Raw genomic sequence first — 17085 nt, forward strand, 5'->3', positions numbered from 1 at the left:
TTCCAGTTATACAAGCTATCTAAAGTAGTCACAGGGAATTCTCCAGCTATCCAGTGGTCAGGACTTCAAGCTTTCACTGCTGAGGGCCTAGGTTCAATCCCTGGTCGCAGTGCAGCCAAAAATAAAAATAAAATAAAGTAGCCATTCTTATAAACAGAAGGTAGAATGGTGGTTGCCAGGGGCTGGGGGAAAGGGAAAAGGAGAGCTGCTTTCAAGGGTAACTGAATTTGTTTTGCAAGATAAAGTTCTAGATTTGTTGCTCAACAACGTGCATATGGTTAACACTACTGAACTGTACACTTTAAATTGGTTAAGATGGTAAATATTATAGCTTTTATCCACTCCCCTCAAAAAAGTATAAAGATCTTAATGAAGACCATAAATAGGCCAACAGCTATCACAAATCCCATTAATTTTAAAGCCTGATACAAACAAGCTTGGACTGCTACACCTAATAACTGTGGGGCAACCCGCATTTGCCGAATGTCTACAGCATTTCCAGCCACTCTATGGCTTTCCACAAACGCTTTCTCCCTTAATGGGGGGGCACTAAAAATCCTGCTGCCTGTGCTTAGTCAGAGACTCCCAGGGTATAATTATATCCAATTTTCAGGTGGCTGGTATAGTCAACAATCAGGAAATTTTTTACACAGAAAATGGCTAATTTGAGTAGCACCCATACAAATAACTGAGGTAGACCAAGGCACCTTAATGAAAATTTCCAAAAAGTTTCTCATTTATACATAAAAATAAACACTTCACTTACAGGGAACTACTCATATTTTCCTTTGGCGTGAAAAAAATGGCCTTAGTAGCTCCATCTCTGAAAGGGTCATCAGATTTGTGGCTACAAGGATGAGCAGGCCTAAGGTGTTCTCTCTTTGAGATGCGACTATGAGAGTGTTTACAGGCAACATTCAGTTGGGTGGACATTCCGTCTGTCTTGGATAATTCCTTGACAGTATGAGATTGGCCTGGGCCTCCTTTTCTTTCAAAGAACAGAGTGACAGGTCGATCCTTCAAGGGTAAGTGAGCAGAGGGACTGTCTTTTGGGGCAAGAACAGAATCTTTTATAGTTACTGACGGAGTCCCAACCATACTGGGTTCTTCATCCTTATTTGGGGTTTTCAGGATGAGTAGAGAGGATGGTCTCTCTATTCTCTGCTTTGACTGATGGAAAGATGGTATCAGAAAACTCTCCCCAGTTCTTGGTTTTTCAATTGTCTTGAAGGCTTTACGTTCCTTTTCTAAAATATCTTTTTGTCGGCGAATCTGTTTCATCATCTCTTTTTCATTCTGCTGCTGCAATTGCTTTTGCCTTTCTTCCTTCTCAGTGTTCAACTTTTCTAACTTCTTCAGCACAGTATTTGAAGAATCTATATTCAAAGAAGCAACAACCTGATTTTCTCCTGGGAGGTGGTACTTTCCAGCTTCCCTGCTGATATCCAAAGTAAGAGATGGAAGCGTTTCTTCACTTTCCAGTCGTTTGCTTCTCTTGACACTTGTGTCTAGTTGGGAGCTCATTTTCAATGAGTCTTGATGGGGAATATAAAAAAATGTAGGCAAACTATTTGAAACAAAGGGGTCTCTCAGCTGTGGTTTACAGGTAATAGATTCAGAACTACAAACCAGTTTTTCCTTCATAGCCCCATTCTTTAAATGCACTGAGTCAGAGGGTGCCCCCCTTTGAGTCAATGTATAGTTAGTCTCACTTGTGGCACTGAGAGAATAGTCCTGTGGATGAAAATCTGGACTGTGAGATACCTCAGGTGGTACAAATGGCAAGTCTCTTTCATCTAGAATTACGGGCTCGGGTTTGCTCTTTTGGCTCTCCTCACAGCTCAGGAGTTCCAAGCTTCCTTGCGAGCTTTCACTATCAGGGGTGCCCTGTAAAGACTGAAGGCCCTCAGGCATCAGTTCCGTAGACCATCTACGTTCTTCTGAAGGAGACACACCACCAAGAGAACGGACTTTCAGCAATTCTAAGCTAAATATAGCTTGCTCTAGTTCTCTCATTCTCCGACTTTCTCTTTTGGCCCGACTCACTTTTTTCTGGTGGAGATCTTCCAAGGACTTGGGTCTCTCTCTTACAATCACATTTTCCTGCAAGTCCACACCACTTTGACTTCTGGCTCTCTCCTGTCGCTTGTTTGGGGACTCATTCAAGCAGTCCATTGAACTTTCATGACTAATTCGATTACTCTCCATCACAGATTTACATTCCTCTATGGCTTTTACTCTGCTGTCAAATGAACAATCCTCCCATTTTGAAGGGTCTGAACCGTGAATTTCCAGAGTCCCATATGGCTTGATACTTGCCAATCCAAGTTCTAGTTTTGCTTCTTTTACTTTTTGTTCTTTCAGAGATTTAAATCTATATCAAAACAGAAGAAAAAAAAAAAAAAATGGTTAGAGATATCTCTTGGTTACCAATGGAGAGAATAAGTTTATTCAGAATTTTTTAAAAAGTGAAAAAAAGTCTCAAAAAAATTTTTTTATAATTTTAAATATTTCTTTAACATGGATGCATATTTCAGAATTCTGTTTCTATGAGTGAGATGATGTTTTATTAAGTATATTATTCCAAATTGGGCACTCTAATCAAAGCATAAGTTAACTCAGAAGCAAAGCTCTCATTTTAATAACATCTTATTTTAAGATAAACTTTAAAAATGAAATTAAAGTTTCTGAAGTAAAAACAGTTGGAATGTTGCCAATTTTTAAGGATTCAACCCAATGTAAAGTTAATTCTTAGCAGTTATAACCACAGACCATGTAGGTTTTCAATCCAATTTAATTAAATATTATAAACCACACAATGTGGTTTAAAACTGCTGGGGGGATCACAGTCTAGAAGAGAAGACAAACTGTACACAACCAGTTCTAATTCAAGTTTAGGCAACTGTTAGAGCAGACATATAAGCAAAGTACTTGAGAAAAGAGGAGTTAATTATTATAGCAATGAAGATTACCTTTGTCTTGCTCTGAATCCTCTACACAGTGACTGCAAAAGGATAATTTTGTTCCTTTGTTCTTGATACCTCTTACTTTCCCTGTAGCCTTTCCATCGTGCCTGTATACAGACAGCGGCCAAGTGCCTCCGCCGACAGTGCTCCCTCCATCTCCGCTGGATGAAAACGGTGGCAGTCCGCAGCTCCAAATACCGCTGCCTCTGTACGTGAGCACGCCAGGAGGCTTGCAGAAGAGTGGCCGCACTTGCCATAAGTAAAGCATCTTTCTGCACAGCTGCATCTCTGACTTGCTTCTGATGTACATAATTCCTCCAGAATTGCTGTGGGGAAGACAAAATAATAAAACTGGTATCATATAACAAATTTTCACAGAAAAAAGAAAAAAGAAATCTCTTATGTCATAACTAGAGATTAAGTAGCTAAACAGCTAAATTGTGGGTGGTTAAAGTAAAAAAAATATTTTCCAGATATGCTTAGTGAAAATAACAATTTTAGACAATATAACCTTGATGAAGTTAATTATACAACTTAAAATAATTTAAGTTTTTGATGATTTCATGCCCTACAAATTAATTTTAATAAATTACATTATATTCTCACCTACAATTTGCCAGTACTAATGGGTCAATGTGCATACATTTCAAAGATTAAGATATTAAAGACTTTTTTGCACAAATAAAAAAGGTTCTATGGAAAACAGCTGTCAATGAGGGAGAAATCAATGAGGGAAAAAATAAAAAGATAAATGTAAAATACGACTTTGAATAATTATAACAATAATATGTACCATTCTCAAATATCACTAAGAAAACTAAAAATAACTGTCAACAGAAATTAAGGCACATAACTCCTTTGCTCCTAATTATACCTCACAAGACATTATGACTATAAATTCAATTTAATTTCAACTGTACATTAATATATTTACTAGTAGTCTATTATTGTATTGCCAGGTCAATCTGTTGGTTGCTATGAACATTTAAAAAATGAGTATGACACATTTGCATCTCTGAAGAAATTTACATTCTTACTTAAATGCTTCACAATAAAACATTTCTAGTTCCTAAAACACATGCTAAATAAACTGGCCAATCTCATGCAAAGAATCCTTTACTTCCCACCTGGATGACAATAGACGCCTGTCTCAGATGGAGGAAATGCTGCCTACATAGCAAGACCCTGAACCATCGCTGCAGCAGTACGATTCTGCGGAGCACCTCTTGGTGAAGCAGATCCTGTAGGTGTTGTCGTTCCTGCTCCTTTAGGAACACCTACCAAAAGGGAAAGAGATGAAGAATACAGCTTAAGAAGAAACGAGAAATTTATTTAATGCATCGTCATTCCTGTGATGATTCCCATGGTAAGATTTTTTAGAGAAGAACGGGTACAGCAGCAGGCATGTACAAGTAGTCCTGATATTTCTATGATTTAGCCAAAGCAATCATTCTCAAATTGGAAAGGAGGTATTAGAATTTAGAAGGGAAACTGGAAAGGTGAGCATAGGTATAAAAATCCCAGTGCCAGAGATTGTGATATATTATTCCCTGGGGAAATTCACTGCTGTCAGGAGCCAATGATTATAATAGTGATAAATAACAATGATCTTTTAAAATCCAGTATGCATCAAAGGCTTCTTTGCTGCCCAAAGATATTCATCAGTTTGTTTATTCACTCTTTCATTCAATTAAAAATCTTTAGGAATTTAGGGGGATAGAAAGATAAATTAGACACAGTCCCTCTGGAAACAGGATTTACACCTCAACTTTAAGAGCAGATAGATATTAAAAACTGTATATGTTTAAGATGTACAATGTGATGTTTTGATGCATATATAAACACTGTGAAATGATTATCACAATCAAACTAAGAAACACGTCCACCATCTCCCATTTTTGTCAAAAATTTAAAAAAGATTTTTAAAAAGCACAGATAGGTATCAGAAACCCATAGAGTCAAACAGTAAGCTATCAAGGGCAAGAGACAGAGGACCCTACCTGAGCAAAACAAGGAGCTGGAAATAAGAATAAATGTACATACAGAGGACCACGGAACAATTAAAGAGTATGAAGTCACAACATGGAGGTTCTTGAAAAAGAGAAAGATGTTTAATCAGGAGGTTACTGGGTGATTATTACTGAGCAGGAAACTGACATAAAGAAAGAAGTATATGATGATGATGATTTTGATACTAAGGGCAGAGTGAGTTACACGGAATAACAGACTGATATCGATGATGGGTCTGTTTACTATAAAAGAAATGTGTGAGAGCAAGAAACAGAACTAAAATGGAAACAGTAGGAATGTAGGGAAAGGCAGAGATGTAAGAATCATTTGTAAGGAAAAACAATGGAACAACTTTTTTGTAAAAAGGTTAAAGTGAAGGGTAAGCCATATATGATTATGGTTTCTAGCCTAGAAACTACAAGAAAGGTGACAGAGAAAAAGAGCAGTTGGTTAGTTCAAGACAGTAAGGGAATCTGGCTAACGTCACTTTGGGCAAACTGAGTTGAAAATTATAGTAGAATACCTAGAAAGAGATGCTTTTTTAAGCAGTTAAAATTATAGGCAGCACTAAAACATTGGTCATAAGCTCTTTGATTAATACTGACCATCTCATTAACTAAAAATCTTGGTCTAATCAATTTCCTTATAATATCTTGTACATTATCTTTCTTATCAACATTCTCCTAGGCCAAGACTGCCATTATTTTTTTTTAAAGAAAGAATATAAAGTATCACTTTAATAATATTTTGTATTGGATAATTATTATTTTTTTAAATTTATTTACTTTTAATTGGAGGATAATTGCTATACAATATTGCATTGGTTTCAGCCATATATCAACATGAATCAACCATAGGTACACATATGTCCCCTCCTTCTTAAACCTCCCTCCCACCTTCCACCCTATCCCACCCCTCTAGGTTATCACAGAGCACCAGATGTGAGCTCCCTGTGTCATATGGCAAATTTCTATCAGCTATCTAATTTTAGATTAATTGGTAATTTTAATCTGTATTAATATTCTAATCTTACATTAATATGATAACGTATGTGTCTCAGTGCTGCTCTCTCAATTCGTCCCACCCTCTCCTTCCCCCACCATGTCCACAAGTCTGTGCTCCCTGTTTGTGTCTCCACTGCTGCCTACAAAAACATACTCAATTTGGACAAGGGCTGTATATATTATATTTACCATGGATTTTCCAACTTGATAATTATCTGGATTAAGATTTATTTTCCTGAAGAAATCCTGAATGTTAAATTTGGATGGAATAATATTTCGGGGAAGAAGCACATGGAAATGGCTCACAAAATCCTGAAAAACAAAAAGAAAATATTGTAAAATCACAAGAGAATTACATGTAAACAAGATCCCAAACAAGTTAATTGTCCTTTTATTGATTTCTGTCTCATTATTTTAAACAGGGTGAAACCAAGAAATTACTTGTTAATTTAAAATATTACAAGAAGTTAATTAATTAGCAAAATGGGGAGTAGAGATTTCTACATATTTTGTTATCAAAGTGGAAGGAAAGAAGGACAGAAACTAATTCTCCCTTTGAAAAAGCTATACTAAAGACCAAAGAAAAAGTTACTTAATAAGGTTCTGAAATTTTTAGCAGAAAAATAAGGAAAGGTGGCAGCTATTTCAGGTTATAACTGAAAATAAAGCATTCCCTCAACAGTAAAGATGTGCTCAGCTTCTGAAAAGCTTCAAAATAATTTCTATACCCACATCAGCAGCAGCCCATGAGAACAGCTGAAAGCCTTGTTGGCAGCATACTACGAAAGAAAATTCTGCTGAGAAAGCTTTAGGGAAAATCAAAAGGGATCTTTTCTTTTGAACTAGATTGCTCTCTGATTAGAGTATTTCAGTTACTGGAGTAATCACTGTGAAGAACTGCCATGTTATGAGTAAACTTATATAAGCAAACATTCAGATCAAATGAGAATAGCCAAGAAGTGGAATCTACTACAACACAAGCTTAATGATAGTGCTGTCAGTCAATGGAAATGAGTATTCTCTATCCCTCTTCAATTCTGTATATGAAAGATAGAATGGGGAGGAGAATTAAGAGAAATAAACAAATGAGTTCCAAATGAAAAATAAGCAAGACACAGGACTAATTTACTTGATGTACATATATATTTAAATATCATTATAAAAGCATAACCTGGAAAGAATATTTGCAGCTGTATCCTGATTGGCGAATTCGAACTGTCTCCAGCATCCCAGTGTACCGAAGCTGTCTAAGCACCAAGGCATCATTGAACCTTAACGGTAACTAAAACACAGCAAACAGAAAAGCGGTTAACCCAGAAGAACAGATCTCCAAATTTATGTTTGTTTTCTAAGTATAGTTAAATTCTGAATATCTAGGAACTGACCGGAGGTTGTCTGGTTAAGATACAGCAGAGGCAATGAGACAATCTTACCTCCACAACTGGTAGCTTCAGAAAAGTTCTGACTGCCTGACTAAAGGGAAAAAAAAGAAACACCAAGCTTCCAGGCTTCACAACTTGCAGAAGAAAAGTGCCCTCAAAACTCAAAAGGAAATGTTGCTGCCCACAGGCCACAGAGTTTAGTCACTATAAAATTTGTAACAAGATTAACATACATAGTTAAAAGTATATTTTTGTTAAGATTTTACCCACCATCTCACTCAGAAACCACCCACTCTACAAGCTTCCAGTTGCCTTAACTTGAGACCTGACAGATTCATCTTCTATGACTAGTACAAGATGAAGAGCAGTTTATCTCCCTAAATAGTTCTTGCTGATGATCCTTTAAGTTCAGTTCAGTTCAGTCACTCAGTCGTGTCCAACTCTGCAACCCCATGAACTGCAGCACGTCAGGCTTCCCTGTCCATCACCAACTCCCAGAGTCCACCCAAATCCATGTCCATCGAGTCGATGATGCCTTCCAACCATCTCATCCTCTGTCGTCCCCTTCTCCTCCTGCCCTCAATCTTTCCCAGCATCAGGGTCTTTTCAAATGAGTCAACTCCACATCAGGTGGCCAAAGCATTGGAGTTTCAGCTTCAACATCAGTCCTTCCAATGAACACCCAGGACTGATCTCCTTTAGGATGGACTGGTTGGATCTCCTTGCAGTCCAAGGGACTCTCAAGAGTCTTCTCCAACACCACAGTTCAAAAGCATCAATTCTTCGGTGCTCTGCTTTCTTTATAATCCAACTCTCACATCCACACATGACTACTGGAAAAACCATAGCCTTGACTAGACAGACCTTTGTCGGCAAAGTAATGTCTCTGCTTTTTAATATGCTCTAGGTTGGTCATAACTTTCCTTCCAAGAAGTAAGCGTCTTTTAATTTCATGCCTGAAATCACAATCTGCAGTGATTCTGGAGCCCAGAAAAATAAAGTCAGCCACTGTTTCCACTGTTTCCCCATCTATTTCCCATGAAGTGATGGGACCAGATGCCATGATCTTAGTTTTCTGAATGTTGAGCTTTAAGCCAACTTCTTCACTCTCCTCTTTCACTTTCATCAAGAGGCTTTTTTTAGTTCCTCTTCACTTTCTGCCATAAGGGTAGTGTCATCTGCATATTTGAGGTTATTGATATTTCTCCCGGCAATCTTGATTCCAGCTTGTGCTTCTTCCAGCCCAGCCTTTCTCATGATGTACTCTGCATAGAAGTTAAATAAGCAGGGTGACAATATACAGCCATGACATACTCCTTTTCCTATTTGGAACCAGTCTGTTGTTCCATGTCCAGTTCTAACTGTTGCTTCCTGACCTGCATACAGGTTTCTCAAGAGGCAGGTCAGGTGGTCTGGTATGCCCATCTCTTTCAGAATCCTGTAAGACACCCTGGAAAATAAAAAATTCCTATAGTCCCTCATCACTAGTCACTCCTAGGTATCTCTTAGGTGTGTTTTTAGACTTTCAAAAGAAGATGTATTTGAAATTTCTGGTATTTCTCCTTATTTTCTAAATACCATCTTCAATTTTCCACTAAGGAAATCCCAAATATTTTCCTGCAGAAAGATAGGGTATACCAACTGTCAAGAGAAAAGTCAAGTGGGCAGCTTACGTTAAATAATAATAGCAGTTAACATTTATTTAGCACTTATTCTGTGTCCTTAAATACCTTATTAATTGAACTCTTTGTAGAACAAGGTCTCAACAACAGGGACTCAAATTTCTCTTTAACTGTAAATAAAACAGTTTCCCTTTTTGTCACCATAAAAGAACCAATCATTACGGAATAGCTAACATTTACCAAGCACTTAGTAGGGACCAGGAACATTCTAAGTACTACATAGGTTTTTTCTCACGTACTCATGAAATACTTATGAGTTGTCCTACAATTACAGTATATTCTTACAGTATATAATTACACATGAAATTATTTAAGGCACAGAGAAGTCATGCAACTCATTTAAGACCACAAAACTTGTAACTGGCAAAGCTGGAGACTGCTTCTTAAGAATTAAGAAAGCTGAACCTAATTTCCTACTACATTTCAGAAGTTTGGGCTGGAATTATTTTTTCCTATGATGGACATAAAGATGACAATTGTTTACACTTAATAGACATATTTTGCAAAGCTCTAATTAGGGGAACTGTCACATAAAAGAAGGAAATAAAAAATGTCCACAGTAACCTATTTTAAAGAGACAAGAATCTAAACATGAAAAATGCCGGGCAAGTTCTTTAAGAGTGATTGATTAATACCTTATGTATGAACAAGAGATTAATTTAGGGTAACAAAAGTTGCAAAAAATTATTTTGTATAATGGAATTTCAAGAGATTTTTGCTTCTACATGTAGCAGATGCTAAATTTTAGAAAATGCTAAATTGAGCTCATATAAATAGTTCATAGGCAGGTAAGTGAGGAAATTAGAAGGATATCCATAGAAAATTCAGAACACTGTTTTCCTTATAAAGATTATAAACAGCTCTTCATTTCCACATATCCTCCTTAGAAAGAATTTAAAGTTTGGTGTGAAGTAAGCTGAGCTAGAAGCTCTCATTTAAGAGACATTCTTACCTTTTCAGCATTAGAGCGAATGCATTTTACAAAATACGGTTCTGCTTGACCAAGTGTTTCCATCAGCTTGCTTAATGACACCTGCAATACAAAGCAATATAGTTAGCACTGTCTCTCATTCCAAACTGGAAACAAATGATTTATGATGTTGGTAAAATATGCAAAACCAAGTGATAAACACAGAACTAGGTTTGTTTCTGAAAAGCAAATTGTGTACAATGCCATACTGATTAAACTGAGGCCAGTTAAGGACAAGGATGGCAGTTTAACCTTACAGCTGAGAGACTAGCAATGGTAAATACTGCAAATAATTTTAGAGTCATCTAAATATATAATGGGAGCTTCGCAGGTGGCTATATGGTAAAGAATCCACCTGCCAAGCAGGCAATGTTTCAATCTCCGGTTTGGGAAGATCCCCTGGAAAAGGAAATGGCAATCTACTCCAGTATTCTTGCCTGGGAAATCCTATGGATAGAGGAGCCTCACAGGTTATAGTCCTTGGGGTCCCAAAGAGTTGGACATGACTTAGCAACTACACAAGTCTACAATAAATTTTTTACTTTTCTTCAGAATTCATGAAACAATTTTATTCAAATGCATGCAGTATTAGAAAGCAACTTTGGGAAAACCATTCAGTAGGGCAGCAGTCCCCAACCTTTCTGATACAAAGGACCAGGTTCACGGAAGACAGTTTTTCCATGAACTGGAGCCGGGTGGGAGGGGGATAGTTTCAGGATGATTCAAGTGCATTACACTGATTGTGCACTTTATTTCTATTATCATGACATCAGCTCCACTTCAGATTATCAAGCATTAGATCTCAGAGGTTGGGGACTCCTGCAGTAGAATATCCAGGAAGGTAGTAGTCTCCTGTTTCAATTTTAACCTTTAAGTATGTAACGATGTTCCCTCTTCCATTCCTGATGCTGATTATTTGTGCTTTGCCTGTTTTTTCCAGGTTAGTCTAACTGGAGGTATATAAATTTTCTGATATTTTCAAAGAACCAGCTTTTTTATTTCATTGGGTTTTCTCTTATTATTTTTCTGTTTTTCATTTCATTGATGATTCTACTTTATAATTTCACTCCTGTTTGCTTTGGGTTTAATGTTCTTGTTTTTCCAGTTTTCTAGGGTAGAACCATACATTACTGATGTGAGGCTTTTACTTTTTCTAATAAGAGAATTTATTGTTATAAATTAACCTTGGAATACTACCTTAGCTGCCCTGCACAAATTTTGATGCTTTATTCTCATTTATTTTTAAAATACTTAAAAATTTTTCCTTCCCCTTTGACTATCTAGAGTAAAAAGTTACAACAGTATAAACTTACAGTTAGCCCCTCCTTTCTTTTGTGCTACTTTGTCGTATGTCTTATTTGTACCTTACAACATACTATTATTTTTGTCTTCTACAACCAATTATCTTTTTTTAAAGGTTCAAAGAAGAAAAAACTTTTTATAGTTACATTCTGTCATTCTGGCAATCTTAATGTTTTGTATAGATCCAAATTCTGTGGTTTTCTCATCATTTTTAACCCAAATTTAACATTCTTATATTGTAGATTTCCTGGAACTGAAATCTCTCAACTTTTGTTTGTCTAAAAAAGTCTCTAACCTTCATTACTCACTTGTGCAGAGAATTTTAGAGTGACAATTTTTTTTTTTTTCTTTCAGGCTTTTAAAAATACTACTCTTGAATTCTGGTTTTCATAGTTTATGATGAGAAACATATTGTTATTCTTATTTTCATTTCATAGAACATAAATATCATCTTTTTCCCTTTGGTTGTATTTAAAATTTTCTTTTTTTAACTGGCTTTAGCAATTTGATGTGATGTGTCTTGATATGCTTGGCAGGGGGGTGTTTTGCTTGGGACTTGTTGAGATTCTTTGATATTTGAGCTTATATTATTCATAAAAATCAGAAAATATTTTTGTCGCTATTTCTTCAAAATTTTTTCTGTATCCCCCTCTTTTGCCTTTCCTTCTTAGATGTCAATTACATCTATGTTCAATGACTTGATATTTTCCCACAAGCTACTAATGCTTTTTTTCATTTTTTTCCCCATCATTGTTTATTACATCTCTCTGCATTTTAAAGTAAATGTAAACTCTAAATCACTAATTACAGGGCTTAGTTCCAATCCCAGCACGAATCCCAACTAGTTTATCTCATTTCCAAATATTACAATTTTAATCTCTGAAATGATTAATCATTTGAGTCTTTTTCCTGTCTTCTATTTTTTCTCATTTTTCTCGTTTTTCTTACATCTCTGGACATACTTATATGGTTTATAATAACTATTTGAGATCCTCATCTACTATTTCCATCATCTCTGTTATTTTTACAATCTGTTTCTAATGATTAATTTTTCTGTCTTGTTATGGGTGGTTCTTTCCCTGATTCTTCACATTCCTAATAATTTCAGATTGGACACTGGAGTGATTTTATATTCTTTGATTTTGCTGTATTTCTTTAAAGAGCAACAGACAGTTGCCCCTGGGGTTGAGTTACACTGGATCATTTTGATTCTTTCAAGACTTCCTTTTATTAAGCTTTGTGAAGGTAGGTTCAGAGCAAAACCTTTTGCATCTGTTTGGGCTCCCTCTCCCTGGGCTACAGCAAACTATCTTTGTGCAGTAACCTGGGACTTGCCTCATTTATTTCCCTTTTCTCAGGGATCATAATCCTGTAATGCTTATTGTCTGATAACTAAAAACACTCTATGTTTACCTTTTGCCTAGTTTTCTAGATGCTCATAATAGAAGGGCAATTCCTATATCAGTTAATCCTTCATGAGTTCTACATTTTCACTTTGATGAAAATAAACATTCATTCACAAGAAGGGTGTGAAGTCACAGACATCTGGCTGCCATCTATCTCCATCACTTCTAATTTCCTCATCTGTACAATAAGAATGATGGTATTCATCTCACAGAATTGCAGGAAAAATAGATAATGCATATGTATAAATATTTAATAAGGAATATGGAAAATGTAGTACATTTATCATTATGTTTCTGGATGGTAAATGACTTTCATTTGTTTTTGTTCACTGTATTTTCTAAATAATAAGAAGTTTAGAAAAATTAATTCATTACTCTTATAATATTTAACAACATATTAGAAACATTACAGATGACTCTTTGTAAATGTTAAATACAATACATGAATATAATTTGAAAATATCCATAATTCCCAAGTGTGGGGGATTTTAAGGCACATTATAGGGCTATAATTAAGCTTTCATTGTAGTAGCTGTAACGAGTATTCTTCAGATTAAAGACTGAGTTTGATAAAGAGGCTCCTGTAAAAGAACGAAGATGATGAAACAAAGGACACAGTAGCTTAATGGTTCTACTCTTCCTTATCATGCAAAGGGGACTAATGCTTCCTTAGATAAACAGGGCCAAGCAACACCTCTCTCTTTTTAAATAATTAAATACCATTAACCCATAGGATTGTGATTTAAGGTTTGTGTAAAATTCATGGCAGAGCTTCCAACATATATTCAATTGTCTTTCCTTTAACTTTATTAGGACCTAGTAAGTTATTTGGCTCTTAAATCTTGTTTTTGTGTGTGTGTGTTTTTTTTTTTTTTTTGAAGAAAAAACATTTGACCAAGTAGCTTTTATAGAATCAAAATTTTCTCTCGGCCTATGGTGAAAATTGTCTAAAATAAAATGACATTTATAGCTTATAGGTTTAAGGACTATACTTATATAAATCAAACAAGATCATATCCAGTGACATGTTAGTAGATAATTTACATTTAGATATCCTGGATTAAAAAGGAGCACTGAAAAAGTGCTAAAAAATAGAAATATAGCTATCAGTAGATAAAGAAATTTTTAGTTAACAATGCTTTAGTTAGTACTGCTTCTGTGAGTGATAAAGCACAAGGTAGAATAAAATTATCTAAAATACCATTACCCTTCAGATTTTCAGCTCATTTTCATAAATATCTAGCAAATGAACAGAATATTAGAGATAATCTGATAAGAACAAGAAAAATGAAGAGTATTTTGAAATTAATTCTGGAAGTGATTTGGTTAATTTATTATGATATTTATTCCTAAATGCACAGTCATAATAAGATGATCTAGATTCCTATATATACAAAACTAAAATAAAAAGTCAAGAAAAATCTTACAATTCCATTTAGTTAAATAATGATGGCAGTAGCATTAGGTTTAAATACACAGAGAAAAAAACATACATCATTGTGTTAACAGTGCCACATCTGGGCAGTCAACTTTCTGGTGCTTTTCTCTTCAAGTTGAATATAACGAATTCCTCTTTGGGATACGTACTACCCAGAGATGAACAAAAGCACCTGATTTTTCTCCCATCTTTGGTACTTCCAACCAAAAGTACCATTCTACTATAACTTTTTAGTCACATGAATCTTGCAGATCACTTTGACCTTATGATTTCAATCTGAACAAAACAGATTGCTCTTTGTTAAAAATAAAAGGGAAGAAAAGTAAATAGGAAACAACCTGAAACTGAGCACTGATGCTGGGAGGTTTCTTCTTCTTGTGCAAATGAAGAAGAGACTTGGTAATGCGATCCTGTATGGTCAAACTTGTCAGATGCTTTAAAGACTTTACTTCTAGCAAATGCTGAAAAACAGGAGGAAAAATCAAATTCTTCACATAAATTGATCTAAAAATAGGGAAAACAAAGTTGTAAGCCAGTATTTATTATTCCTATGTATGACTGTGGTGAATATGGGAAATTAATATTCATTATCCACTCTACCCATCTTCTGCTTTCTTGCAGAAGTTGATCAGCTAAAAAGAAACTGCATTTCTCAGACTCTCACATCTCAGGTTCTGGATGTGATTAAGTTCCACAGTTCCCACACGTTAAACTCGGAAGGTCTAACCAAGGCAGATTCAAGGGATTAGATCTGATAAGACAGAGTGCCTGAAGAATTATGGACAGAGGTTCGTGACATTATACAGGAGGCAGGGATCAATACCATCCCCAAGGAAAAGAAATGCAAAAAGACAAAATGGCTGTCTGAGGAGGACTTACAAATAGCTGCGAGGAGAAGAAGAGAAGCAAAAGGCAAGGGAGAAAAGGAAAGATACACCCATTTGAATGCAGAGTTCCAAAGGATAGCAAGGAGAGATAAGAAAGCCTTCCGCAGTGATCTATGCAAAGAAATAGAGGAAAATAATAAAATGGGAAAGTCTAGAGATTTCTTCAAGAAAATTAGAGCTACCAGTGGAACATTTCATGCAAAGATGGGCTTGATAAAGGACAGAAATGGTATGGACCTAACAGAAGCAGAAGATATTAAGAAGAGGGGGCAAGAATACACAGAAGAACTATACAAAAAAGATCTTCATGACCCAGATAATCACGATGGTGTGATCGCCAACCTAGAGCCAGATATCCTGGAATGTGAAGTCAAATGGGCCTTAGGAAGCATCACTATCAACAAAGGTAGTGGAGGTGATGGAATTTCAGTTGATCTATTTCAAATCCTAAAAGATGATGCTGTGAAAGTGCTGTACTCAATATGCCAGCAAATTTGGAAAACTCAGCAGTGGCCACAGGACTGGAAAAGGTCAGTTTTCATTGCAATCCCAAAGAAAGGCAATGCCAAAGAATGCTCAAACTACCGCAGTTTTGCATTCATCTTACATGCTAGTAAAGTAATGCTCAAAATTCTCCAAACCAGGCTTCATCAGGACCTGAACTGTGAACTTTCAGATGATCAAGCTGGATTTAGAAAAGGCAGAGGAACCAGAGATCAAATTGCCAACGTCCGTTGGAGCATCAAAAAAGCAAGAGAGTTCCAGAAAAACATCTATTTCTGCTTTACTGACTATGCCAAAGCCTTTGACTGTGTGGACCACAACAAACTATGGAAAATTCTGAAAGAGATGGGAATACCAGACCACTTGACCTGCCTCTTGAGAAATCTGTACGCAGGTCAGGAAGCAACAGTTAGACTGGACATGGAACAACAGACTGGTTCCAAATAGGAAAAGGAGTACGTCAAGGCTGTATATCGTCACCCTGCTTATTTAACTATATGCAGAGTACATCATGAGAAACGTTGGGATGGAAGAAGCACAAGCTGGAATCAAGATGGCCGGGAAAAATATCAATAACCTCAGATATGCAGATGACACCACCCTTATGGCAGAAAGTGAAGAAAACTAAAGAGCCTCTTGATGAAAGTGAAAGAGGAGAGTGAAAAAGTTAGCTTAGAACTCAACATTCAGAAAACTAAGACCATGGCATCTAGTCCCATCACTTCATGGCAAATAGATGGGGAAACAGTGGAAACAGTGTCAGACGTTATTTTTTTGGGCTCCAAAATCACTGCAGATGGTGACTGCAGCCATGACATTAAAAGACACTTGCTCCTTGGAAGAAAAGTTATAACCAACCTGGACAGCATGTTAAAAAGCAGAGACATTACTTTGCCAATGAACGTCCATCTAGTCAGATCTATGGTTTTTCCAGAAGTCATGTATGTATGTGAGAGTTGGACTATAAAGAAAGCTGAGCCCCGAAGAATTGATGCCTTTGAACTGTGATGTTGGAGAAGACTCTTGAGAGTCCCTTGGATGGCAAGGAGATCGAACCGGTCTATCCTAAAGAAAATCAGTCCTCAATATTCTTTGGAGGGACTGATGTTGAAGCTAAAACTCCAATACTTTGGTCACCTGATGCAAAGATCTGACTCACTGGAAAAGACCCTGATGCTGGGAAAGATTGAAGGCAGAAGGAGAAGGGGACGACAGAGGATGGGATGGCTGGACGGCATTACCAACTCAATGGACATGAGTTTGAGTAAACTCTGGGAGTTGGTGATGGACAGAGAGGCCTGGGGTGTTGCAGTCCATGGGGTTGCAAAGAGTCAGACACTGCTGAGCTACTGAACTGAACTGATTGAACCAAGGCAGAGGGTTTGGCTACTAGCTTGTTTCTGCCACCAAACACGTATACAAAAGTCGTTCAGCTTTCTGTGGCCCCAGTGTCCAGGCACTACTTTTGAGAGTGCTGAGAGACAGCATGCAGGGCATCTGTGTTGTCAGTGCAACTCTAGTAAAAGCACCTTAG

The 17085-nt window shown here is 36.5% G+C and overlaps 1 protein-coding gene across 11 annotated transcripts in view; it reads right to left on the reverse strand.

Annotated features, from left to right (window-relative positions):
- MYO9A (myosin IXA) overlaps positions 1 to 17085 on the reverse strand; it is a 257282-nt gene that overhangs the window by 70492 nt on the left and 169705 nt on the right. For all 11 annotated transcript variants that reach the window (XM_070377371.1, XM_070377369.1, XM_070377374.1 and 8 more), the window contains 7 exons: positions 14499 to 14621; positions 9997 to 10077; positions 7152 to 7262; positions 6170 to 6292; positions 4094 to 4243; positions 2973 to 3292; positions 767 to 2374 (listed from right to left, as the gene is read on the reverse strand). In XM_070377371.1, the coding sequence (XP_070233472.1) occupies positions 767 to 2374; positions 2973 to 3292; positions 4094 to 4243; positions 6170 to 6292; positions 7152 to 7262; positions 9997 to 10077; positions 14499 to 14621 (2516 nt within the window). The remainder of the gene's footprint in view (positions 1 to 766; positions 2375 to 2972; positions 3293 to 4093; positions 4244 to 6169; positions 6293 to 7151; positions 7263 to 9996; positions 10078 to 14498; positions 14622 to 17085) is intronic.

Source organism: Bos mutus, chromosome 10 (genome assembly GCF_027580195.1).
Source record: "Bos mutus isolate GX-2022 chromosome 10, NWIPB_WYAK_1.1, whole genome shotgun sequence".
NCBI lineage: Eukaryota > Metazoa > Chordata > Mammalia > Artiodactyla > Bovidae > Bos > Bos mutus.